The sequence below is a fragment of the Periophthalmus magnuspinnatus genome, chromosome 8, assembly GCF_009829125.3.
Source record: "Periophthalmus magnuspinnatus isolate fPerMag1 chromosome 8, fPerMag1.2.pri, whole genome shotgun sequence".
In the NCBI taxonomy this organism is placed as follows: Eukaryota; Metazoa; Chordata; class Actinopteri; order Gobiiformes; family Gobiidae; genus Periophthalmus; species Periophthalmus magnuspinnatus.
In genome coordinates this window covers 12,130,460-12,157,156 of record NC_047133.1, presented here as the reverse complement: position 1 = coordinate 12,157,156, position 26,697 = coordinate 12,130,460, and the positions used below count along the sequence as shown (strand labels likewise).

Below are 26,697 nucleotides of genomic sequence, written 5' to 3'. Positions count from 1 at the left end.
ATATAGCATTTTCAAAACAATAAAAGATAATATGGAAAGTACATTTTACAGTGGATACTTTTTAACTTTTTTTACTTCATCACATTTTTGAACTGGGTTGAAAACTAAAAATATTAAATGACTGAGGCGTTTAGTTTTAGCAGGTTCGTAATTTGCGCAAACATTTTCAAAACAAATTATACTTTAGATACATTCTTGCTTCCGTATCTGTACTTTAACTGAAGTAACACAATTGAGTACTTCTTCCACTACTATATATCTCCAGTTCACAATGTTTTTTTAATAACTTAGGGGGTGGGTCAAGGTTGTCCACAATCACGTGACTTATTTAAAGCTTTACAGTTAAGAAGGTGTGTACAGCTATAAACATGTAAAAGACTTTGGAATATTTCATGAATAAATGCAAACGTGCGAATAGGATTGGAATTTTTAAAAGGTTGGAGGCCTTGGTAGAATTTATGGTGTTATAAAAAGCGGGCATGTCGGTGAAGTATGGGTTGTATAATATAATGAATGATAGCAGAAGAAAGGGAAGCAGAGGGAGAAACGATTAAGAGGATTTAAAAGGGGAATACAGGCATTTATATTTATTCATTTATTAATTAAGAGTTTGCTAAGGCCTGTATCAGATTGGTTTTTTCCATGTTTTAGAGCAAATTTGTCTCAGCCGATGTAAGATTGTGGGTGTAATCTGGTCTCTTACCAACCGAGGAAAGCTGTAGCATCCGAAATGTCAAATACGAGCGCTTCACCATTTATTTTTACCGTTGCAGATCCGACGGACAGCATCTCCTCATGACAAACAACAGGAAACAAACACAGTCTAACAAAAAACCCGTTATAAAGCACGGCCTAAACCACTAAGCCCCAGACGCAGGTACATTTAGCTGTATAAATTCATGCATTTTAACAGTTATGTAATCATTAAAACACATTTTCCCACAGATATATTGTATAAGCAGCTCTTGAGGTCAAAATAAGTCTGCTGTGTTCATCCAATCACAAAACGTTTCACTTTCAGAGCATCAGAAAGTGAACGTTTAGCATGCTAGTTGAAAAGCCCTTATAAACTCACTGCAATGAATAATTAGGATGCTTGGAATGATTTTGGATCGCTGCAAACTGTTTTTAACTAATTGTTTTAAGACTGCACAAATCAGGTACTTTCAGGAGTCTTTAACCTTGATATAACGCGGTTTACATCTCAAAAAGCAGATGTTAATTAAACCACGCCGCCACCTGGCTTGTTTTAAGTGTATAAAGTGTCATTACAATGCTTCTGATTGGATAAAATTGTCTGCTCCTGGCAGTTGTTTCCTTATGGTTCTCATTCAACAACTAGGCATTAGATTTCAGACGCAATTTTTTCCACAAATAATTGCTTTTGCCATATACTTTGTAAAGTCAAAGACGTTTTCTTGAACTAAAGGGTATGCAAATCAGGCGCAGGCCCTTTAACATCTATTGAAACAGGAAATTCTAACAACAGACGATGAACTGAAGTCATGAGCGCTGGTAAATTCTAGTTGATTGAAGTGTGATTCTGCATTTTCAAACGACTTCTGAACTCCACCAATCTCCTTCGTGAATTTCCCACTGCTATTATTGCCGCTGCATAATTTCCTTGTGATGAAGCTTTCCACTGTGCCCCGCTTATCCGCAATATATTTACATACAAACCAGCCATACTGATCACAGTTTCATATCGGCAAACTTCATCGTACACTATGTAGGTTACTGCGCAAACGGGAGGGGATTTCTCGATTTCCGCCTTGCTCCACCATGTTTACTGTTTTATCTTTAATTTACCGACCTCCTGCGACGCTAGCTAACCCATGCTGCGCACAACCCCCCATGTCCTAAAGGAGTACTGCGGAGTGGTAGTCGCGAGGGGGTCATGTAGAGTAGGCTATGCGCAGGAACGCTGGTTGCCGCGGCTACTGTAGTCATTAAAGTCATTTTAAGATCATTCATGTGCGCGCTTGCTAACCCCTGCCCGCACGTAGAAAGCTAATGGACTTTGGAGAAGACCTCAGGGATGGGGGAAAAAGAACAAGGGAAGTAGCGGAAGAAGGAGGAGAAATGATAAGCGCTCAAATTGGCATCGGTGCTAGCATAACGTTGGTAAATGTGGAGTGGGCGTTAGGATTCTAATAAGTTTTATGTGTTAAGGTGGTTTGTCGCTACTGTAAAAAAAATAAGTGGTCCTGTGGGGAAAGGACAAGAGTTCACGTACACATATGAAATATCGAGTCGTGACTAATTAAATCGGAGAACTTGCACGCAATTACGGACATATAGACTTTTGCTCTAGCGCGTGTGAGGAACTGATGGGAAGCTTTCCATTGGGCTAATCGAGGATGACAGAACTTACTGACTCAAAACCCTAAGTCAATGAATTAAAAGTGATCGTAGCTCTTCTCGGTGTAAATTCCGCTTCTGGTAGCCGGGGATGCAGTCAGCCAACCTCATGTTCAGTATGATACATGGGGGTGTCATGGTGCAGCTAAACCAAAGGATCTAACTTCCTTTACTCCCTCGCACCACCAGTCTCTCGTTACAAATAGTAAGCAAAAGGGAAAGCGCTCACATCATTACGCAAGTCCTAATCCGAGGCAGCCATCGGAGCTGTCAAATAGATTGAACATTCTTGACCTGAAAGAGTTTTTCCGTGTCTATCAAGTCACAAGGAGTTACCATCCCGTCTTAGATCCTCGAAGAACGTTACAGCGGCACTCACAGCGGTACAACAACGAAATCAGAGTAATTCCCATGTCCATAATGATAAAGTGGAAAAGAGGACAACACCGTAACATGTGATTAATCATCAATCAGCTCTGCCTCTGTTGGTAAGGGAAGAAAACGGTATCCTTCACTGAATAAAACCTGCCCCCTACTGCCCCGTCATGTCACCCAAAATCAGGTATCATACATAAACACCACACTCACAGACACACAGTCCAAGTTGTGGGAAAGTGACTTCAAATCGCCCATAGACACGGTGCTAAAGTCAGAAAAACAATGCATAACGTCTGGTCCAATTCCATCTCCCAGTTTCAGTGACAAGTTTACTCAGATCTGCCAACTTCACATCTGACTGAACGGTTATTGCAGTGCTCCAGGAATTCCTTTTGTGGATATTTTTTGTCGATTCTGGAAGAGGAATAATCTGTCTCCCGCAATGGCATTCATTTATAAAGGGCTGGGAAAAAACAAAAACAAACTGTTGTGTAGGATAAACAGAGCCCCCATCCCCCCCGGCTAAGATGGGTTCTATGGATGGCTTTATATTGTTTGAGTTGGATATTGGTATTCATGGTCACAAAAATGTTTCTACAGATATTGTTCCAAAAGTTGGGATTGGCAGAGATTCCCAGGCAGTCTTTTTTCTAATTGTTATTTTTAAGATTTTGTCAGCTAGATTAGAGAGTTGGAGAGTGTTCTTCGTTGGATCAACTTTACGTTTGATTACGCTCTTGAGTTGCTGTAAATTAACCGTTTATTCTCTCCCAATCCTATACTTCTGGATAAGTGTGCTTAGGCCTATCACAATAATTACTACATGGAGTTATCATTTAGTATATGAACGCTGGAGCAATATATTTTGTGGCTCAGTATTTATTTCTTTGTGAAATTGGGAAGATTTTTGTTTTTGTTTTTTGGTTGTAATATGATAACATTTGAGCTGTAGAAGGATGAAAAAATCATTTCTATAGCTAATTATTGCTTCATTTGGTCATTTATTTATTGCAACACAGGCCTTTTAATGATAATGTATATTAAAAGTGTTTTATTGGCATTTTCCTGTTTTATTTTAATTGTATCAGTGGCATAAAAGTTTCAATATTATCCTTTATCGCAAAATATCTCTATACCAATACAGAGTGCTTCAAAATGTGTTATCGTGACAGGCCTAAATGTGCTAAATGTTATGAATGCGTCCTTTTCAAACAGACGGTGAAGATGATGGAATTCATTTAAATAGCATTGGGAAAAAACTGTTGAGTGACATTATCAAACTAACACTGGAGTCTGGAGTCTGCACCTAATAGGCCAACTGAGTGACTTCTTATGCATTAGGATAAACAGCGTCTCATGTGTCTTTTTGACAAGATCAGTGCCCACCGGCTTAGATTCCACATTAAAAACAAATGAATGTGCAGATTTCACATATAATATCTTGTAGACGTGAAAGAAATGATCAGATGTTGCGTAACTTGGTTGATATCCCAGTCAGTCAAACTCAAATAAGCCTAGTATATCCCTAAAAAGTCAGGCCTAAGTGATATGAAAATCTTCAAGACAAGGAAGGGACTATTCATGATGCTTTTTAAACTGGAAAATTACCAGGTCCTACCAAGCAGAGCGATATAAATATTAACTGACTCTACAAAAATGAAGGCACACTCATTGATGTAACGTTAACAATTAAACCCTATAATTATAAGGCAAATGCAGTTTTCCCATTGAATTTTAGCGACCACTGTCCAATTAGATGTATTCGAAATGCAAAAGTTAAAAAGACACGTGTGTGTAAAGGTGAGAAGATCATATAAACATTTCAGTAAGTAGGCCTTCATATCTGACCTGTATTCCAGTGATATCGGGTTAACGTCAGCGTTCCCCGACCCTGATGCGGCCTTAAACTGCAGACTCCTGAACTCCTGAACGAAAAAAAAATAGTTTCAACACAGAATTTTAATTAGAAAAAGAAATGCTGCCTGGAAAACAACACACATAACTTAAGATTTGGATTGGGCAAAAAAGAGTTTGAAAGGCAAAAACCTCTTACTTCATGTCTGCGCTTACAAAGAGTCACGGAAATTTGGCAAAGTTCTTCAGTTCTTCAGAACCTAGTATTCATGCATTACCAAACCGATATTTTATTGGATTGAGCTATTGTAAATTCTAAAGAGGAATTATTTGATGCTTTTAATAGGCATTTTATCTCTGCATGTGGTAAAACGTCCAGCCCCACAGAAGAGCCAACTACACTGCAATTAACACACCTATATGTTTACAGTTTCTGTTTTCTTTCACATGTGTTTCCGTAGATAAGTGTGTGTTGCATTGCTAGGGTAAGTCTTCATCTTACACTAGCCTCGTCCCCCAGTGGCATAAAATAGTTTCAATATTATCGTTTATTGCAATATATCTCTATAGCAATATATTGAGCTTCAAAATGTGTTATCGTGACAGGCCTGAGCGTGCTGAATATTATGAATGTGTCCTTTTCAAACAGATAGTGGAGATAGGAAATATATAGGTAATGTATTTGTGTTGCATAAAAATAAAGGAGAAAATTCAGTGTTTTAAGTCCGCCATGTATTTTGCTATTTTGTAGAGTTGTTAAAGCTTTTTTTTTTCAGTAGAATTGTGTTGTTATGGAGTTAAGTGATTTAAACCTGTTGTCCGTGGGAGTGATGGGTATCGTTGGAAACAGGTTGGTGATTTGGGGGAAGATTTTCATTTTCACTGCATCAAATTGGTCTGATAAAGTTAATGGGAGATTATTCCAGGGGGAAGATTTTGGGGTGTCTTCAAATTTTTTAGTATGAGTATAATTGAGGTCAAAGAGCTCTGACAGTCTGGGGGATACATCAACTCCCAGGTATATTATATTTTGTAAGTGCAGGGAGGGGACGGTGTCTTGAGCTGCAGAACCCCTTGAGTATTCGGTCAACAGGAGTATTTGGTCCAGTTTATTGTGTAGTTTGTGTTTCTTAATGCTGTCGCGAGGGGTTCGATAAATAAGGCAAAGAGTGACGGACAGAGTGGGCATCCCTGTCTAGTACCTTGCTGCAGTGTGAAGTTAGGTGAGGTGATCCCATTTGTAATGACCCGAGCTGAGGAGGAAAGTGTCTGTATCCAGTGGATTAACGACTCTCCAAAACCAAACTTGTGTAGTGTGTTGAAGAGGAATTGCCAGTACTTTGAAACCTTTAGATACACTCTGTCGCTCAGCCCTTTGTTTCATAGCGGGAGATTAATTTAAAACCTGTCGCTGTACACTCTGTGAGAAAGTAGGTTGACCATCGCTATCTGTCAGAAAACAACAACACTGTATAAAAAGTATTTACAAGGGAGTACTTGATAGACTGACTGAATGGCTCACTTGTTTGCTGAACTCTGATAGGGAACTTTTTTTTACAAACATTGCCCAGGCATGAACATAGAAATAATGGCATAAAGTGACTTTCGTTTGTGATCTTCTATTCAGAGATACAAAAAGGTCGTAAATAAATAAATGCATTTCATGGGGCCGTCCAACCACCGTACAAATACACTGCCTGGCCAAAAAAAACCAACAACACAAGTTTAATGCCATACTCCGGAACGTTGCCGCCAAAGCAATAACATCTCTAGTTTCATAAAAGTCACATACTGCATTTTTAGTATATTGTTTTACACTTTTGATAGAGAAAGCATTGTCACTCCGCTCATTAAAACTAAAAGGGCCCTAGCATTATTGCACAAGATGAAGGCGACATCGGAGTGGCGTAACGGAACCGGGAATGACAAGGAACAGACAGGAGAACAAGCCGAACATAAAAGACGCTCTTGTCAGATTGAATTAAAGAAAAGAGTTTGGAGACGTCGCTTAATAAAACATCTGTCAAAGCAGAGAATCACGTCCGCCACGCATCCATCAAGTCGCACCAGTCGCCAAGCAGGGGAGATAAATCGAAACTTTGTTCTGATTGGAACAATGAAAGACTTAAGGAAGATAGAAAGGAACGAGAGGACAGGGGGAAGAGGAAGAGGAGAGTTTGCATAGGGTGCGCTGCAAAGTTGGTAGTAGTAAGTAGCATTGCTGGTCATTTCATTACTTTTACTTCCTGGTTGGACACGGGCAGCAGACATGACATGCATAGAGGTAATTGAACAACTGTTACCTAGCAACTATAAAGTTAAAAGGGATCTAAATGCACAGTAGTAATTTTCCTTGATTACATATGTATTTTTGTACTTTTCTTCACAACTTCCCTGCTTAACTCATGTAAAACTATGATAAATATTTCCCAAAGACACTATCCCACCAAATCAAGTCATACTTAGAAAAACATGAAAACCTGTCACATGGACTTTAAACCAGAACTAAACAAGTGTCATATTAAAATTGTGGGACCTGATTTTCAAACTGTGAAATGAAAAATTTGTAAGAATTACCATTTTTGTAACCCATTCCTGGCTCTCACAAACTCTTTGGCACATGGCTAGTAATTACATGCATGTATTCCAGGATGCGTGGGCAACTTTAGAACAGCTTTTTCCGATGGCAAAGTCAAGCAAGGGCGACCTGGCATTGCATAGCCAATCAGCGCTCAATCAGTGTCACCGTTTTCAACTGAAAGTTAGTGGACTTGTTTCTTTTATTAAGTTGTTTTAGGCCAATACTAGAATTTAAAATATCCAAAATATAAAATAATGATCCATTGGTGTCATAGATAATAACTGTATAGCAGACAAAAGGTTAAAATGAATACTTAGAGTCACAAAATTGTTGATCTTGGTGCACAACATCATAGTTATTGTAAAACAGGGTGGCAGTGGCTCAACAGCCCATTAACCGGCCAATATGAAGGTTGGTGTTTCAAATTCAGCTTTGGGCATTGCATTCTGGGATTGTGTCCTCAGGCAACACACTTAATGCACATTGTCTACAGTCTACAAATACTGGTCTATGAAAAACTGTTTGTGAATGTGAATGGGTAAAATGGATGGATACTAGTGTTTGGTTATAATACAGCATGTTTAAAGAGGCTATATTTCACAAAATGGATTTTTGTGAGCTTTAAGCCATGTTATAAAGTTGTTATCTCCTTAATAACACACCTGGAGTTGAGTCTAGTTTCATTTGCGCATGTTTGAGCAATCCAGGATTATTACTCTGTCTATATCTCCAAAACTCGAAATGCTCTGTTCCGTTTTCAGCAGCTGCCTTTTACCTTCTGTTTAGTAGAGATTGGTACTTCCAGGGCTGAAATTAAGCAAATGATTCCAGCGAAGGTGTATGGAGTTTAAAAAAACACAGTGGGGCACTTTCTGTATTACCACATGCCATCACAAGGTGGAACATAGTGTTTCCTATTTAAGAGGCAAACTCAACCTAAATATGCAGGGTTTGTGAATGAACCAAAACACAACTCCAGGTAGGCTTTTGATGAAGAAACAACATTATAACATAGATCAGAAAATAGTGTAATATGGGTCCTTTAAATGCATCATGTGGGTTCATTAATATCCACTACCCTGAGAAAAAAACACACACACAAAAAAAAAAAAAAAAGATAATACAATTTTCATTTCCAGTGATATGGATACTGTTGAGCTAATACTCTGACATATATTGCATCCGTAGGCGAAGGATATGATGTGCTATGGGACTGTGATTTGTTCGGAAATGCCCAGAGCTCTGCATCAATCAACATCCATCCTCCAAACAACTCACAACCAACCAGCAGATTTATGATTCTTTTCTTTTAAAATCATTTGAATACGGCATGTACTAAACAGACTGGACGACACTTTTCAAGCAAGTCATATAGGTAACGGACATTAGCACAGGCATTGCGGGACAAATGCTACACTAAGCTAGCTCAAAAAGAAGGGTTTGCTTCAGGTTTTAAAAAATATGTGTTTTTTGTTGTATTATATGTTGAATTTTAGCATCAGTGTTTGTAGTATTTTGGCCTAATGTAAAATAATGTGTGCACAAAAAAAAACAAGTGAAATTAGCCATATGCCTAATTCTTGTGCAGACAAAACACCATTGTTGGTAGCAGAGGGTAGATCTAAAACAAAGTGCCATAGAAATCATAGAAGCCGCATAAAGGCTTATGAGATGCGACTTGAGCAACAGCAACAGATGTCGTCCCAAGATGTCCGCCGCGCCACAGAGACGCCAAGCCACAGACTGGAGTTTATTTATTTGGTCATTTTATTACTATGAACAGTGAAGCCAGGAAAAAAAGATAATCCTTTCACCAGTAAAGTTCAGTTACGCTAATTGACTGCTTCAAATGTGTCAGTTTAGCTAAGATAACAGCCAATAGTTAGTTAAGACTGCAAAATACACATTTATATTAGTAATAAAGGTATCTCAACAAAACGCACTATATTTTCTGGGCTATAAGTCACACTTTTTTGCATAGTTTGGCCGGGGGTGCGACTTATACTCAGATGTGATTTATATGTGAAATATATGTTTTTTCTTCATTATTAGGCATTTTTTAGCTGGTGCTACTTATACTCAAGAAAATGCTGTAAGTAGCTGAAAAATATTGTTATGACTGATTTCAGTTCTCATCATTAATACAAAAAATAAATACATACAATAAAAAAAAAAAATTAAAATAAATAAAATAAAATAAACAAAAATAAAACAAAACAAAACAAAACAAAACAAAACAAAACTAAAATAAAAAAAATAAATAACTTAACATATAAAACCCAAACCAACACTTGTATAAATGATATACACAGTGACACTTCCCAGAGATTTGGTCAGGCATTAATGTGTGTGTGTGTGTGTGTGTGTGTGTACATATATAGGTTGTAACAAATTCTGAAAAAAAAAAGAAGAAGTTAAAATCTGTTTCATTTTTTCTTTGTGGCAATACTTTCTTGTATTTCTGTAAGGAAGTTTGTGGCACCATATCTAGCTCTATCCCTCCTAGCAAAATAGCCATGTTAGCATAATAGCCAGTTTAGCATATTAACCGTTTGGCACAGTAGGCTAACCATGAAATCACATTAAATCTAAACTTTGCTCCAACTGCAAAAGCCCAAAAGTTGGAAACAACACAAAAGGAGAAGCCGAGGAAAGAGAGGCAATCGGAGGTGATGTGTCCCAGGTGCACGCTCCATCCCGGGCAGTAGTTAGGAGCGCCGCCTCAGCCATCCGTCACCATGGAGATAACAAGCTGTCAGGGCCGAGCGCCGGAGCATGGGCCACAAAAGGCAGGGCACGGCCGGCCAGCCAATCAGGGAGCAGATAATGCGGAGCGAGGGATGGTAGGAGAGTTAAGAGGGCACGGCGGAGGACAATAACGACGATGGGGGTGAGGAAGTGACAGGTGCGTGACAGGAGTAAGGGACACCGGCAGGAGAATGTTAATTACACAACGAGGAGAGGATATGAAGAGCTGTAGAGCTGTAATGTTGTTTGGGGATTGGACTCCAGACTAGAAAAATGAGTCGTAACAGTACTGAAATTATAATGTGAATGGTCAAAATGTGCAAATGGCAAAGACTGCAATTATTTTTAAAATTATACTTTCCTCTGTAAATAACAAAACATACTTGTCTCGTTAACCTTGTACTTGAGCCCTCTACAAACATGTTGAGTTTGTCTTTGTCTTGTATTAAATTTATCACAGCATGTTTCAGTCTTTTCTAGATGTTTTTAAAATGTGAACTTTGAACAGGACCCTCTATTTGTTTATTTTATTTTATTTTTTCATAATCATAATTGCAATGTTTGTTAGGAAGAGCTCCTATAGAAAGACTAATGGACATAAGTTTAAAGTTTATTCAACAAAAAAAGGGGATTAATTTCTTGTGACCTTCGTTTCTTGTCCGCATAAACGTGCACTATGTAACTTTTCTCGTGGAGGATCTGTCACTTGCATGCATCTGTGGAGATGTTATTGTTTCACGTTGAATTTTCCACAGTATGGCATTAAACATATCACATTTCCATAGACGCACACGGGTGACGGAACCTCTACACAGTGCACCTTTAATTAGATATTCTTGATATTGGGTGACAGTAGCTCACTGGATCCGAGGGTTGACGGTTCAAATTTTGCTCTCGACATAAAATCCTTGGTTGAGCGGTAAAACCCTCGGCCCACAGGTTGGCAGTGTGATTCCAGCTCCCACAGATGAATGCTGTTGTTGTGCCCTTGTGCAAGACTATACACTGGTGTATGAATGTGTGTGAATGGGTGAGTGGTTCCTTCATGTAAAGTGATTTGAGTGCCTTGAAGGTGGAAAGCGCTATATGTGACCATTTACCATATCCTTTTCAATACATCTCCCTTTAATATCACCAAATTAAATGATAATTTCAAGGTTGGTAAGTGTCTTGCCCAAGGACACAACCACAGCATTTATCTCTGAGAGCAGGAATCGCACCGCCGACCTGTGGGTCAGTGCATCTGACTGCTCTACCAGCGATATTTTGTCGAGAGCAGGATTTGAACCACAAAACCTTTGGATCAGTGGACGAACACTCTAACAATTGAGCTGTTGTTGCCCTTTTACATTAAAGGCCCATATTACACTATTTTCTGATCTATGTTATAATGTTGTTTCCTAATCACAAACAGACCTGGAGTTGTGTTTTGTTTCATTCACACATTTTAACACACAAACCCTGCATATTTAGACCAAGTTCTTCTCTCAAACAAAAAACACTCTGTTCCTCCTTGTGATGTCATCATGTGGTAATACAGGAAGTGCTCCACTGTGTTTTTAAACTCAATACTTCACTAGAATCATTTCGATAATTTGGATGATGAAGGTAGCTGTTGACATGAAAACTACCAATTCGTGACATCACAAGGTGGAATGGAGCATTTTGAGCTTTGGAGATGCAGACAGACTAATAATGCAGGGTTACTCAAACGTGTGAATGAAACAAAACAACTCCAGATATGTTTTTGAAGAGGTAACAGCATTATAACATTGCCAGAAGCTCACTTGAGTCAGTTTTGCGTAATATAGAAACTTTAATAACCACATGAACTCGACACAATGCGTTTTTTGCAAGCCACTACATCCTCAGATATTTTCACTCCAAGTCTGAAGTCGGTGAAGTGCAGCCAACTCTTAATATGATCCTATGGCATCCCTCACATGTGCGGATGAACGGCTCTATACTCCACAACGCAATAAAGCCTTCTCCTCAGTGACTCCATGACAGACAGCCCACTCCAGAGACACTGCTTTTGATTTCCATGGAGGAGGAAGACCGGATTGAAGGAGGAGGGAAGGGAAAGTATTGGATTGGGAGGAGGAGGGTGGGACTGGACAGTGGGAGGACAGGGAGAAGGGGGGGGGGGGGGGGGGGTAGAGGAGCAGGAAAAGGGAGGAGGTCTGGGGGAGGAGGAGAGAGGGAAAAAGGATGTCTAGATGGGGGAGAGGAGGGGTATGGTATAGGGGAGGAGGATTGGACTGAGGGAGGGGGAGAAAAAGGAGTAGGTTGTGGAGGAGGAAGATGGGGGAAGGGGACTGCGCTTGAAGGAGGTGGGAGAGGAGGAGGCATGGGTAGGAGAGGAGGAGGACTGGGAGGAGGGAGGAAGAGGACTAGATTGGGGAGAAGGAAGGAAGAAAGGAAGGGGAAGGAGGACTGGAGGAAAAGAAGAATGGAAGGGGACTAGACTTGAAAGAGGAGGAAGAGGAGGAGACATGGGTAGAGAAGGATGACAAGACTGGAAGGAATAAGATGAAGGAGGAGGGAGTAGGGGATGACGACTGGACTGGAAGGAGGAAATAAAAATAGAAAACTACCTGAGAAGTAGGAGGGAGTAGGGGAGGAGGAGGACTGGGAGTAGGGAGGGAGAGGACTAGATTAGGTAGGAGGAAGGAAGGAAGGAATGGGGAAGGAGGATTGGAGTAGAGGAAGACTGGACTGGGAGAAGGAGGTGGGGGTAGGGGATGATGAGTGGGCTGGGAAGAGGAGATTTCTACCTGAGAAGTAGGAGGGAGGAGGAGCGGGACGAGGGAGAGGACCAGATTAGGGAGAAGGAAGGAACGAAGGAATGAAGGAAGGAAGGGGGAGGAGGACTGGAGGAAATGAAGACTGGACTGGGAGAAGGAGGTGGGAGTCGGGGATAACGACTGGACTGGGAAGAGGGGAATTCTACTTGAGAAGAAGGAGGGAGAAGGGGGAGGGCTGGACTGGACTGGAGACAAGGGAGGGAAAGCGGAGGACTGGAAAGAGGGAGGAAGAGGACTAGACTGGAGGGGAAGGAGGACCGGACTAGAAGAGGAGTTGGTTCTGAGTATCTGTGCTAATACTTGCACATATAAAACATTAAAAACAGGTGCAGGTGTGTGTATAAAAGTTTGTTTCCAGATTATTCAAATGCGATTGTGTCACCAAAGCATAACGTTTTACTTTTCCTTGGAGCGTATTCCATTTTTTGTGAAGCAAAACAGCTAAAAGCCTATTTCCCGTCTTAGTTTTGGTGCGGCTCGTCCTTAGTCTTATGCAGTCATGTGATCTGGTATTAAATGTTCCAGTATCAATGAGTAACACGCGGTTTTTGAAGTAGTTTTGTTTAATACTGCACTGGGAGGAGGAAGAAGAGGAAGAGGAGAAAGAGGAGGACGTGTCTACAAAAGAATTTCATTCAGGATCACACATAGCAGAGGCATATTTCCCATACTGCTTTGCTGGATGGGGGTGGTCCTGATGTGGATGAGAGCGCGTGGCACATGTGACACTGAAGGGACAGAATCAAAAATGATGTATTGTTGTACTAGAGCCGAGGGATATGCTTGTATGTTATATGTTTATTTATTTATATGTGTGATGGTGGTATGGAATCTTCAGTTCTGTGTCAGTGCGGGATTTCTCTGCATACGATTTCAATTTTTTCCCACAGTTACAAAGCAATAGCTGTTGTTACGGAGCTCAAGAGCCCCGCCCACTTCAAAGTCCGCTCTGGTTCTGACAGTAAATTATTCATAGAGTTTTCAGAAAATTCAAAAGCATCGCAGAGGCTAACCAACTACGTGCTAACTAATATTCGTAACGCGGTTGTTTTAAGTCCAAAAAGCACATTTAAAACAAAAACTAAAAATCTGCAAAATGTTTTAATAACTTGGTGGTTTATAAAGTTTCAGAAACAGATTTTAAATAAACGTATAAGTCTTGTCATTACTTAGCTTAACTGATTACCCTTGAGCAATCCTTCAAACCTTTATTTATTTATTTTTTTTTAAAGAAAGTCTAGCCTTTTTTTCCACTGACATTGTTCACTTGGGGCCACCTTGGAGAATCTTACAGCTAAGTCAAGGCAAGTTTATTTGTATAGCACAGTACGTACACAAAGTAATTCAAAGTGCTTTACGGATTGGATTTAAACCTCGTCAAAGTAGAGGCCTGTCTCACACATTCAGAAAGACTGTTCCAGGTTTTAGCTGCATAAAACTGAAATGCTCATTCCCCATGTTTAGTCCTGATTCTGGGCACCAGCAGGAGGCCGGTCCCTGAAGTCCTCTGAGCGTGAGATGGTTCATATGGCACTAACAGCTAATCGTAACGAGTGTTTGAAAAGTGCCCAGGAAAGATCGCTAGATTACTGAAACATGCATAGATGACATGTAAATCTCTTTAGGCATGTTTATGATGAGGGAACAACCATAGACTGTATATATAAATGGACATAGCTAACCTGCTAGCCGCCGCTTTCCAAATCAACTCTGGCTCCAACTCACGTTACATTGAAAAACTGTCACCCCTCTCTCCGTAACTGTTGCAATAAATCTTGTCATTTCTGTCTTAAAATGTTCGTATTAACCCGCTCTACATGATCCTGGTATTTTTATTTTGCTATTGTGCCCGTAAATTAAGATGTGAACATTAATAACAGACAAATCAGGTGCCTTCTTTTCCCGAGGTGTCAATCAGGTTTGATTAACAATGTTGCTAAGTGCCTGCCCCCTGCTAAACCAGCGGTGCAGACGGGACGGGTCATTACCTTCAATAGCCTCGCTCTGGATTGGCTCTTTGGTTGCTATGATACTCGCGGGCGGATTTACAAATATGGAACTCGACTCCAAATTGGCCCGGATAACTGCTAGCTTCGATGAGCTTCATTTGGCTGGGGACGACCGTTATGGATTCCGTCACACTCCATAACACTTCTTTATACAGTCTATATGGTAGAAAGCTAAAAAAAAAAAAAAAAAAAAAAAAAGATTCTGCATAATAATAACCCCCTCTTTAACCATATAAACTGATCATTTTACTGTTCACTTTGCCTTCACTATGCAACTAACCTTTGTCAATGCTGGTGGCTATTTTTTCTAGCATTATCATAACTTCTGCCTCTCTCCCATACAGATATATATTTATAGTGTTATACAATTTCCCTTTTTTAAATAAAACTGAACAAGCAAAATATTCAACTCAAACCCCAAAAAGTACTTTCTAAATCCATCCGCGTTCTGCAAAACCACAAAACCAGTCTGCTCCGGCCTGCACGTCTTCTTCTTTAGTATATCCTCTATTCCCCGTACACACCTGCGCTGTCTACTTTAGTGCAATCAATACGAGCTTCCAAACAACAAACTGCGCTGGTGTGGACATCAAACGCACCCGAGTCTCTCCAATACCGGTCCCACACAGAAACAGATACATATATATGTTTTTCAAGACTGTCGGAAAATATAAAAGAAAGGAAGATCAATCTGCACCAGCTTCAAAACAATATGTCCTGATGCAGTGGAGGAGGGCCAGAGTTATATCAAGTACACAGACGTTGCTTGGTGCTGCATATTAGCTATTATGGGATGGCACAATAGCAAAATCTGTAAAGGTCCCACAGAACGCAAAAAACTGACTCTTGTGAGCTTTAAGCTATGCTGTTTAAGAATGTTGTTACCTCCTCAAAAGCATACCTGGAGTTGTGTATTATCTCACTCACACCTGTTTGAGTACTCCTGGGGTATTAGTCTGGCTACATCTCCAAAGCTAAAAATGCTACGTTCCACCTTGTGATGTCATGAAGTGGTAGTTTTCAAGTTAACAGCTACGTTTTACCTTTTGTTTAGTAGAGATCGGCAATTGCAGCCCTGGAAATATCCAAATGATTAGAGTGAAGTAAGGTGTATGGAGTTTAAAAACACAATGGAGCACTTCCTGTATCGCCACATGACATCACAAGGTGGAACACAGCATTTTGAGCTTTGGAGATGTAGATAGACTAATAATAAAGCATTACTCAAACATGTGTGAATGAAACAAACTGCAACTCCAGTATGTTTTTGATGAGGAAACAGAATTATAACATAAAATCAGAAAATAGCATAATATGGCCCCTTTAAAAGAGTTTGTTTTTTTTTTTTTGTTTTTTTTCGGACACTGCAACGGTCTTGGTCAAACTTTTGTCACATCCAGTTAAAAGAAAAGCACAGACATCTTCCCTGTCCACAAATGAACAATTTTCCCCAAACAAAATAGTCGGACTCCTCCCAAAAAACTCTGAAGTACGTCTGTCAGCTCAGTCATGTTCGTTTTGGTTTGTTGTTGCAGCAGAGGATTAAATAAATCTGCTGCGTGCTGTCTACATCTAATTATAAACAGTTTTAATGTTAGATTATCATGAAATGCGTTGTTAGCATGCTAGTTGTTGCGAGCTTTACCATGACAGCAAAACGCCGCTCTGGGCTTTACATCAAGGAACCACTCCCAGATTCACACACACATTCATACACCAGTGTACGCAGAAAATGTCTATGATGTTTACGTGGAGGGTGGGATTTGAACCAACAACCTTCAGATTAGAGGACAAACACTCAACTGAGCCACTGCATTTTTCACCATAGCAAAGCGGTTTCACGTGGGTTCATTTGGTAACAATAATGAACTGACCACTGTTTACATCTAATTATAAACAGTTTTAATGTCAGAGCATGTATCAAGCATGAACTGCACAGTTAGCATGCTAGTTGTTGATAGCAAAACTCCGCTCTGGCCTCTGAAAAGATGCTCCGAATGCATAAGGAAAGTGAGGAATAACTTTGGGCCACTGAACTAGTCCTGTTTTTCACATTACAGAAAGAAAATGTTGTGCTTTGTCTCATCCCTCGCTTCTACTCCTCCCTCCATCTCTCTCTCCCTCTCTGTCCTCCTTCATCTCTCTATCTTTCTTTCGCACACAGGTGTTCTAACATGCTTACAGAGTGCAGGCGCTGTGGGGGCCCGTGAGCCAATGAGGCACGCTACATGTGAAAGAAGATTTGGAGAGAGAGAGAGAGAGACAGAGAGATGGAGGAAGAGAGAAAGAAGAGAGAGAAGGAAGAAGAAGGGGTGGGGGTGTAAATCCAGGTGAAATCTCCTTTCTACAAACATCAAAGACACTTTGGCGGGCGAGTTCGGTTAGCCTTGTAAGCTGAGGTCTGTTTGAAACCAGTGGAGTAAGAAGTAGAATTTTAATAGTACTATTTAACATACTACTCAAAAAAATAAATAAAAGAAAAAAAAGTGTTGGTACTATAAGAATACAACTATCTGTTTATCTACCACAAATTACACAAGTATTGTATATAGTGTAATATAATGTAACACCCTGCACTTTTCTTAGATGGAATATGTAAAATAAAATAAAAATTACTACTGTATTTTCCGTATAAGTCCGTAGTATAAGTCGCACTGGAGTATAAGTCGCACCAGCCAAAAAATGCATAATAATGAAAAAAAACCCCACATATATTTCACATATAAATTGCATCTGAAAATAAGTCGCACTCCCGGCCAAACTATGAAAAAAAGTGCGACTTATAGACCGGAAAATATATATAAAATATTAGCTATATATATACTGTAGAGTCCTGGCGTAAGTAAACACGCCAAATTTCTTCTGGTTGTTTATTTTCTGAACACAAGATCTACTATAGGCCGTAACCCACGCCAAAACAAGAGCAAAACCAGAGTAGATTCAAGTCGCTAGAGCCAGTCTCCAAAACAGACCAGTAACTGATCAATGGAACTGTCGGCATAGCAACCAAGTGTCAGATACAAACGCAGCAATGTTAAAAAAAAAAAAAAAAAAAAAAAAAAAAACAGCCACAAGAACAACAACTCTGAACTGAACACAAAATATCAGATCAGATTATATCATAACTATGAGTTTATCCGACTAGAGCTGTCACGATAACACATTTTCCAGTGTGATGTGTTGCTGAAGGAAATATAGACTTTAGACAATAATACTGAAACTAAACCATGAAGCAGAATTAGCACTCAAAAAACAGATTTAAATGTACAATATGGTTAAAAACTATGAGGTGCAATAAATAAATGACCAAACGCAACACTTAAGTAGTCAGTTTGTATCTATAATGAGTCATAGAGGTGCATAATTTCAGTTCCTTCAGCTCAAATCTCATCGTAGAACAGAAAAATAGCAAAACTTTCCTCCTATACTGAATGAAAAGTTGATATGTTTATTGTGACAGGCCTATATCCAACCACACCATAAAATTTGCACATTAGCTCTAGCAAGTTAGCCTATCCATATCTCTCCATTTAACATTATAGGACCATAAACCCAGCAACAGGAAAAATATTAGGGCTGCAAGCGCAAAAGTTTAATCGCTGGAGCAGTTTAAATTGTGAGAACAATATTGTGCAAATGTTCGTATCTTTAATTTTCATAATGTTATAATAATGTTATAATAAAAACTGCCAGGCAAAATGTAAAAAAAATGAAAATATTTTACATTTAACTTTCAAAAAACTTACATGAATTTTGGTATTGCATTTTTTTTTTTTTTTTTTTTTTGCAATATAGATACTGCATTAAACAATATTGTGTATCATATTGTGTCATTTTACCATATGTTGTGCAGCCCTAAACCAAACAAAAGAATCCGCAAAAACTCAATTGTGCACAGTTTTGGCAGCATCTCTTTGCTATTCCTGTGACATTCCAGTGACCGGGCCATGCTTGGTAGAAAACCCACACCAGAGCCCCAAATGTGCAGAAGGCTTATAGAGATGTGCCCAATGGCTAATTCTATATGTGAACGGATCATCCCTCTTTGCCGGCTAGCATCGCGCCGTGTGCAAACAGCAATAGCATATGCCCACAAATTCAACCAGAAAACATCACAGTACACACAGAGTACAAGGGCGGATCAAGCTATAAGCAGGGTATGGGTAGCTCGATTAGTGGCCATTCTGCGGTACTGCAGCTGAGACTCTATATATGAATGGACATAGCTAACCTGCTAGCCACCACATTCAAAACAGTTGCCCCTCTTTCCGTAACTGCTACTGTCAGGCTCGTTATTTTGGTCTTAAAATGTTTGTATTAACCTACTCTCTATTGTCCTGGTATTTTTATTGTGTTATTGTGTCTGTAAATCAAGATATGAACCTTGATAACAGACAAATCAGGTGTCTTCTTTCCCCGAGGTTTGATAGACAGTGTTGCTAAGTGCCCCCGGTTGTTACTTTGCTTCGGATTGGCTCTTTGGTTGCTATGATACACGCGGCTGAAATTCCAAATATGGAACCCTGTATCTGCTAGTCTCGATGAGCTTCATTTGACGTCACACTCCCTTAGTCCACTTCTTTATACAATCTATGAGTTCCAGGTATTTATTGTGAAATCAGTGTTTGGCTGACGGACACCAGCAGCTTTCACAAAAGTCAGATCTATTTTCAACATGAACTTTTTAAAGTTAGTTTTAATTAGTCAGTTGGTTAGTTGGTTAGTCGGTTGGTTGGTTGGTTAGTTAGTTAGTTGGTTAGTCGGTTAGTCAGTTGGTTAGTTAGTGAGTTAGTTCTTTCATTATTTAGTCAGTGAGTTAGTTGGTTAGTTAGTTGGTGAGTTAGTTTGTTCTTTATTTAGTCAGTTGGTTAGTCGGTGAGTTAGTTAGTTCATTATTTAGTCAGTTAGTTGCTTAGTCGGTTAGTCAGTTGGTTAGTCGTGAGTTAGTTAGTTTGTTATTTAGTCATTTAGTTAGTTAGTGAGTTAGTTAGTTCGTTATTTAGTCAGTTAGTTGGTAAGTCGGACAGTCGGTCCGTCAGTCAGTCAGTTAGTTAGTTGGCTAGTTGGTTAATTAGTTAGTTGGTTAGTCAGTCAGTTAGTCAGATGGTTAGTTGGTTAGTCAGTCAGTCAGTTAGTCAGATTTAGATCCGCTCATGCCAACTCCGCTCAAACTAGCTCTGCTCTAGGCGCCATCGTTCTGATTGGTCAGAACTGATCATGTGGTGCAGGTTTCTCTTACCAGTCAGATATACCCCAGGCTCCAGCCATTATTCCATTATTCAAACTTATGTGACTGAAACGCATGCAATTTGGATTTTTTTCCTTTGATTTATATAAGCAAACTACAAAACAGTTAAACTTTGATATGTATAAGATTGTTTTTTCCTTTAATCACCTGCAGTGTCTCACCTTAGAGGCCTAGTTATTCGAGGGACAGATATGATCCATGGATATTTTGCGAGCGATACATCACCACGGCTGAATACAGTGAAATCATTGGACTTACTTTGCCGAGTCCTGCCGAGCGCCCTGTGGGGAGAGAGTGATTAAACAAGATGGATGGAATATGAAAAGATGGAAAGAGGGAGAGAAAAGGGGAGGTTGTTCTACTGTAATTGTTTAAACAGGGCCGTGGTGGTTAGAATACAAATAATTAGGGCTTTATGGTATTAGAGATTAGCGCATTCCAAAGATTGCAATTATTTATGTTATGAAATTCTTGTGTTAGTTTAGCAGTTCACATTTCAGTCCTGGATGTGTTTAAAATGTAGAGTTTGAGCAGATTCCTGGTATTAAAACATATTTAATTGTATATTTAATGCTTGTCAGAATAATCTATTGGAAAATAAATAAACAAAAATCTCAACAATACCTTGGATTTAACAGGGATTATCTCAAAATACAGTTAGCGTTTCCACACTTTTTATACTTTAATTTACTGCATGGTGCTATTTAAACGTGCTCGTCTCCATGGATACGTTATTGCTTTGGTTAGAATGTTCCACGCTATGACATTAAACCTATCTATCGTACATTTATTAAATTGCTCAGAAGTTCCTTGAAAAACATATTTTTTACTGTCACCAGGCTCTTCTTTCCACAGATCTGACCTGTATCTTAGAGGTAGATAGGTTTAGTATACTCCAGGCAAATAAATAACACCTCCATGGAAACAGGCTAACCAGAAAAGATACATATTATACCTTTAATGCTTCTACCAATGCCTAAACCCACTGTAAACTATTCATGAGCGTGGCCAGTTGACTTACCCCTTAATACGCTCTCTGCTCTCTATATTTGCCCTACATTTGACAACAGAGCAGACATGGTATAAAATTACAAGTGCAGCTGTCAGTTGTGATGCTAAATGACCAGGATGAGACCGCACTCTGAATGTGGGGATCAGTAATGAGTGCATAGTCTGTATTCACACAGAGAAAAGCGAATATAGTGAACATATCAAACTCTTATGCAGTTACAGAGAGTGAAATCATTGGGAAAAAGTTGTACATGGTTATGGTATGAAGATGTCTTAATGTTCCTATCTCGTGGTATAGTGCGATGTTGAAGCCGATTGATGACAAACTTATTTTAAAGGTTCATGATGGAACTTTTCCGGTGCCTGCTGCTCCATGGAGATGTTATTCTATCCATTTTCTTCTGCTTATCTGGGGATGAGTTGCAGGGGCAGCAGCCTAAGCAGGGGCTTCCAGATTTCACGCATCCCAGACATGTCCTCCAGCTCCTCCAGTGGCGTTCCCAGGCCAGCCGAGAAACATAGACCCTCCAGCGTGTCCTGGGTCTTCCCTGGGGCCTCCTCCTGCTCCTGCTCCATCCAGAGTGACTTAAGATACTCTGGACGGATCTCATCCACCCTCAGAGCCTTGCCACCGAGGAGCTTGCCAACCACCACAGTGGCTTCAGCCAAGGTGATGGATGACTGTGCCTCCGGGTCCCCAGTCTCTTTTTCCTCCTCGGAAGACGTGACGGTAAGATTGAGGAGATCCTCAAAGTATTCTTTCCACTGCCCAACAACATCCCCAGTCGAGGTCAGCAGCCTTCCACCCGCACTGTAAATAGTGTTGGTGAAGCACTGCTTCTCCCTCCTGAGGCCTCAGACGGTTTGTTAAAATGCAAAAAATCTTTCTTGTACTCCCAGTAGCTTCACCGTTGGTAGTATCAAATTGCAGTTGTTCTGTCAAAAACTGCAGTTACAATTAGATTTGCAAATGATGTTTTAATCTTTGAATTCTGCTCAAAGTGCACATTTTAAGCACATTTTAACATTCGAGAAAAGACTGAAACATGAACTGTTAAACTAATACAAGAATCACATGTATTTCAGAATATGTTTGTGGAATTAACAGGGTTAGGAATTGTTTTTTTGTTTTTTGAAGACAAGATATTGGGCTTGTCCCACCGGGAGTAAGCCCCGGGGAAGACCAAGGACACGCTGAAGGGACTATGTCACTCACTGGCCTAGGAACACCTTGGGGTCCCATCGGAGGAAGTGTCTCAGGTGAGAAAGTCTGGGAGTCCGTGCTTTGACTGCTACGCCTCGCATGAGTGGAAGAAAATGGAGAAGGATTTTTCGGAGGGAGGCAAAGGACTTAAAGCCACAATGTGTAATGTTTGAGCAAAAAATCAACTGAAATAAAAGTTTTTTTTTTCATTGTGGCTGTGTTTATTACATTGAAAAACTTTCCTTACATGTCTACAAACCTGTACCTTTCAATAATTACAGTCTTGCTATTTGCTAATAGGCTCAACAGCTCAGGCTCAATAGCTCAGTTTGTGGTGGTTTTTTTTTATTTATTTTTTTTTATTTTATTAAATTTATTATTATTTTTATTTATTATGCCTCAACATTAGCATTAGCTTTAGCATTGAGACACAAACATCTCTTGCAATCCACCCGCAGCTCTCTGTTCATTGTCTGATCTTGAAATATTTATTCATTTTAACCCGACTCGGCAAAAACCTCATAGTGATAAAATTGGACAGGAAGTAGTGACACTAACAGTGAGGTTGCCAGGCGCTGTTGTGCACAGGACCAACTGTGTCCATTTAACTTGAGATTTTAGTTTGCAAATCATCTCAAATCCCTAACTCTCATCCCTTGTTACGGGCTGATATGAAATGAGTCGTGTGAGTGAATCTTGTGTCATATTTAAAAAGGATATGGACTCGACACCATTCGGATGCACCAGTTGCGGGGGCAGGTGGTCTGTTTGAGGCAGAAGAAGACCACTGGGGCCAGCTCGGGGTATGGCACCACCAGAGTGCTCAGGTCACTGCCAAGGCTGATGTCATCGCCCGCTGGACCCGCCTCCTCCATGATGTCATCACTGTGCGCCGAGCTGTAGTCCTCCGCCTGCCCTGGCCCTGCCCCCAGAGGCACAGGACACTCCTCGCTCGTCATGGCAACCCGGGCCTAATCTGTAGAAAAAATAAATAAAAATAGAATGGTTGGTGATGTAGATTTTTTTTTTTTTTTTTTTTTTTTGCTTTTTTATAATGTAGTACAGTAAATTCAGTTATGAACAAAAAAAGAAAAACAAAAAACAATGACAGCCACGCCACAGAGACTACATTCTGACACGTCTTTTCAAAAGTAAAGTTACATACTGCATCTTCAAATGCATCAATTTGTGCGTTTCCATGTAGACAAACAGGTGTAGCATGTGGCCAAGTTACAGATCAAGGTCTGTGAAGAGGGAACACCACTCACAGCATGTGTTTTATGTGTACTTTTGAGCCATAAAAACACCGATAGTCGAAAAGACAAAAGATTTGATTATTTTTATTTATTAGCAGTTATCAAATCCACAGAGCTGTGTATCAAGAAAAATATATATATTGAGAAATAGTTAAGATATGGTTGTATTTCTGACACAACTTCACTAGTTCAACCACAAAATTGTTTACAAATAAGTGATTGACAGGTGGATTAACCAATCAGAGAGATGCATGGTCCGTTTGTGTCAAAACAAACATGGCTTACTTTGGAAGAAGAAAGAGAAAAAAAAAAAACCAAAAACATAGTACTGAAAAACTTTCTGCAGAATTCACAATCAAAGCACCAAACTCTCCACCAAACTTATAGATATGGTTTTGTTTTGTTTTTTTATCTCACGTAAAATAAGTTATACATTTTGTTCTGAATGTTACGAGAACTTTTAAGAGGAGAAGTGTTCTGCATTTGAGAAGACGGAGCTTTGTCACGCTCTATGGTCCCATCCCAGACCTTTCTAGATTCAAACAGAATGTAGGAGGGACTGGCTGATCAAACACAAATTAAATAGGCAAATGACCAATTAAACCAGTCTTGTGTCATATTATGTCTCAAATGTAGAGTTTTACACTAGACATAGTATTTTTCATTGAGCTGTTCCCTTTGTGTCAGTTTGCATATGCAACTTGACAGACACAACCATATGGGTTTAGAGTTTGAATCAGCAGGCTTATAATTCCCATGAAAATGAAATCCTCCATGGACATTATTGAGATTTACTTTACTAGTTCTGGAAGTAAAATAGCAATTCACTCTCCCACTTCACTTAAAATGTACTTAAAATATTTTGGTAGAAGCTAATTGACCAAAACAATTTTAAATGTATATCTTCAACCCGGTCTAGTTTTACTTTGCCTGGAATGTTCCACAGTATATCATTAAACCTGTCTAAATTCTTGGAAATGGGCAGATGATGAGACAATGACAAGTCAGATCTATGGAGACCTGCTTGGAAGTTCCTTGGGAAATATATAGTTTTACTGTGACCAGGCTCTTCTCTCCATAGATCTAACCTGTAATTTGGAAGTAGATAAGTTTAGTGCATGTTTTTAAGGTCATTGAATACATGCCAGAGGGATGAGCTTAATGCCATATGGTGGAACATTTCAGGCAAACTTTTAATCAATCAATGCATACTATACTGCCTTGTTTTCATGTTTTCTCTAAGTTTCTGATCTATAATGGCATCAAAGTCAATATAATGGCATCAATAATTTTTTTATTTTTTATTTTATTTTTTTTGATGGGTCCCATACAATAACTTCTAACATCCCTCCTTCTTGTCATCTATGCCATGATGTTCTCCAGCTGATAAAACACCATTACAAAACCATGATGAACAAACTCTCCCTCCACTAAATGGCCTCCTCCTTTTTCTCCATCTTCAACACAACTTTCTCATATTTAATACTTGTTGTTAGGTCTTCTTCCGACCCATCCGTCTAATCAAACCAAACCAAAAGCTCTTAAGCTAAGCTCACTTGTCTGCATAAAACAGAATCGGCGCTTCTTCCTCCTGATAGAAATAGGCCCTTGTAATCAAAACAAGCCAAATACAATGCGCAGAGTTCATCAGTGTCAGAACACATCATCGACAAGCCATTTAACCACATGAAGGAGCGGAGCAAGACGAGATGGAGTTTTCACTTTAAATTACTTTGATTTTTGTGTGGAAGTGGTTTGAAAATTGCAGAAAATTGTTGAGATGTCTGCTTTTTTATCATTATAATCACGCAGTCACTATTAGCTCTTGTATTTTCCCCTTTTCCCCGTTTTTTTTTTTTTTTTTTTTTTTTGGCACTTTTCAACTCCTCGACACTTTAATCAAAAATTACACTTGAAACCTCTTTGTAATCGTCAGAATTTCACACAAGTCACTCTTATATTTTGGAATTATAATAACAATTTCATTTATTTATTTTTTTGTCATAAAAGGCTCTCCTAATGGATTCCTTTCTTGGCACTTCTGCTGTATATACAAAAAAAACAGAAGATATTTTACCCTAATGCTGTTCTCTAACTCCATCCATCTTTCACTATTTAGTCTTTAAACCGTTGCTCCCTTGTGTTTTGTTTCATTCGTACGTGTTTGATTAACCCTTTATTATTAATCTGTCATGATCTCCAAAGCTCAAAATGCTTTGTCCCACCTTATGATGTCATGAAGTGGTAGTTTTCAAGTTAGCTACATTTTTCCTTTAGTTCAGCAGAGATTAGCAATTCCAGGACTGAAATTATCCAAATGATTCAAGTGAAGGTGTATGGAGTTTAAAAACACAGTGGAGCACTTCCTGTATTACCACTTGATGACATCACAAGGTGGAACAGAGAGCTTAAATATGCAGGGTTTGTGCATTAAACATGTGTGAATGAAATAAAACTCAATAGCAGGTATGAAACAACATTATAACAGAGATCAGAACATAGTGTAACACGGGACCTTTAAGACGTCAGACTTTAAAACAGATTTTGGCCTCAGTCACAGCGGACTCAGGTTTAACTGGTTGTATGAACAGATGTCAGGAATTAATCCGCTGCTTAATTTGTATGTCACAGGTGGTCTTCAGGGGCTGAGGACCGAGGTTCGAAGCCCACTTGGCACAGCTTGGTCCCACTGGAACCTTGCAAGTTTTATCACCCAGCATGCCGTGTTCTTCACAGCTGACACCAGTGTGGAAAACCAAAGGACGCTGGTTTGATACAGTATTTTGGGCTTCAGTATGTATTGTGAGTCATTTTTCTTCGCAAAAGTGGGGAGATTTGGGGTATTTTTGTCCTAATATGGTAAGATTTGAGCTGTGGAGCGGTGAATAAGTCCCTTTTATGACAAAATATTGGTACATTCTGCTGTTTATTTATTACAGCTCATGTCTTTTAATGAAGCAGTCTGTTTAAAAATGGCTTACTGGGATTATCTTGCATTATTTCCGTCATAATTTGTGGCATAAAATAGTTTCAATATTATCGTTTAATTTAGTATTTCTCTGTAGCGATACCCTGCTTCAAATTGTGCTATCATAACGGGTCTACTGCCCACAGCCACTTGGAATGACTTCAACCATTGCACTGTGTCTAGTATTTCCGTACTAGCGCTTATGAAATCAATATTTGGGCATGTTTACTTCATAGTTGCGCAATATTTCAGAAATATTTCAAAGATGAAAT

At 39.4% G+C, this 26,697-nt stretch overlaps 1 protein-coding gene across 1 annotated transcript in view; it reads right to left on the bottom strand.

The window, feature by feature from the left end:
* LOC117374768 (voltage-dependent T-type calcium channel subunit alpha-1I-like) overlaps window positions 1-23,163 on the bottom strand; it is a 240,336-nt gene extending 217,173 nt beyond the window's left edge. Inside the window, exon 1 of the mRNA XM_055223783.1 lies at window positions 22,922-23,163. Coding sequence (XP_055079758.1) covers window positions 22,922-23,160 — 239 coding nt within the window. The 5' untranslated portion in view covers window positions 23,161-23,163. The remainder of the gene's footprint in view (window positions 1-22,921) is intronic.
* Between the last annotated feature and the right edge of the window lie 3,534 nt (window positions 23,164-26,697).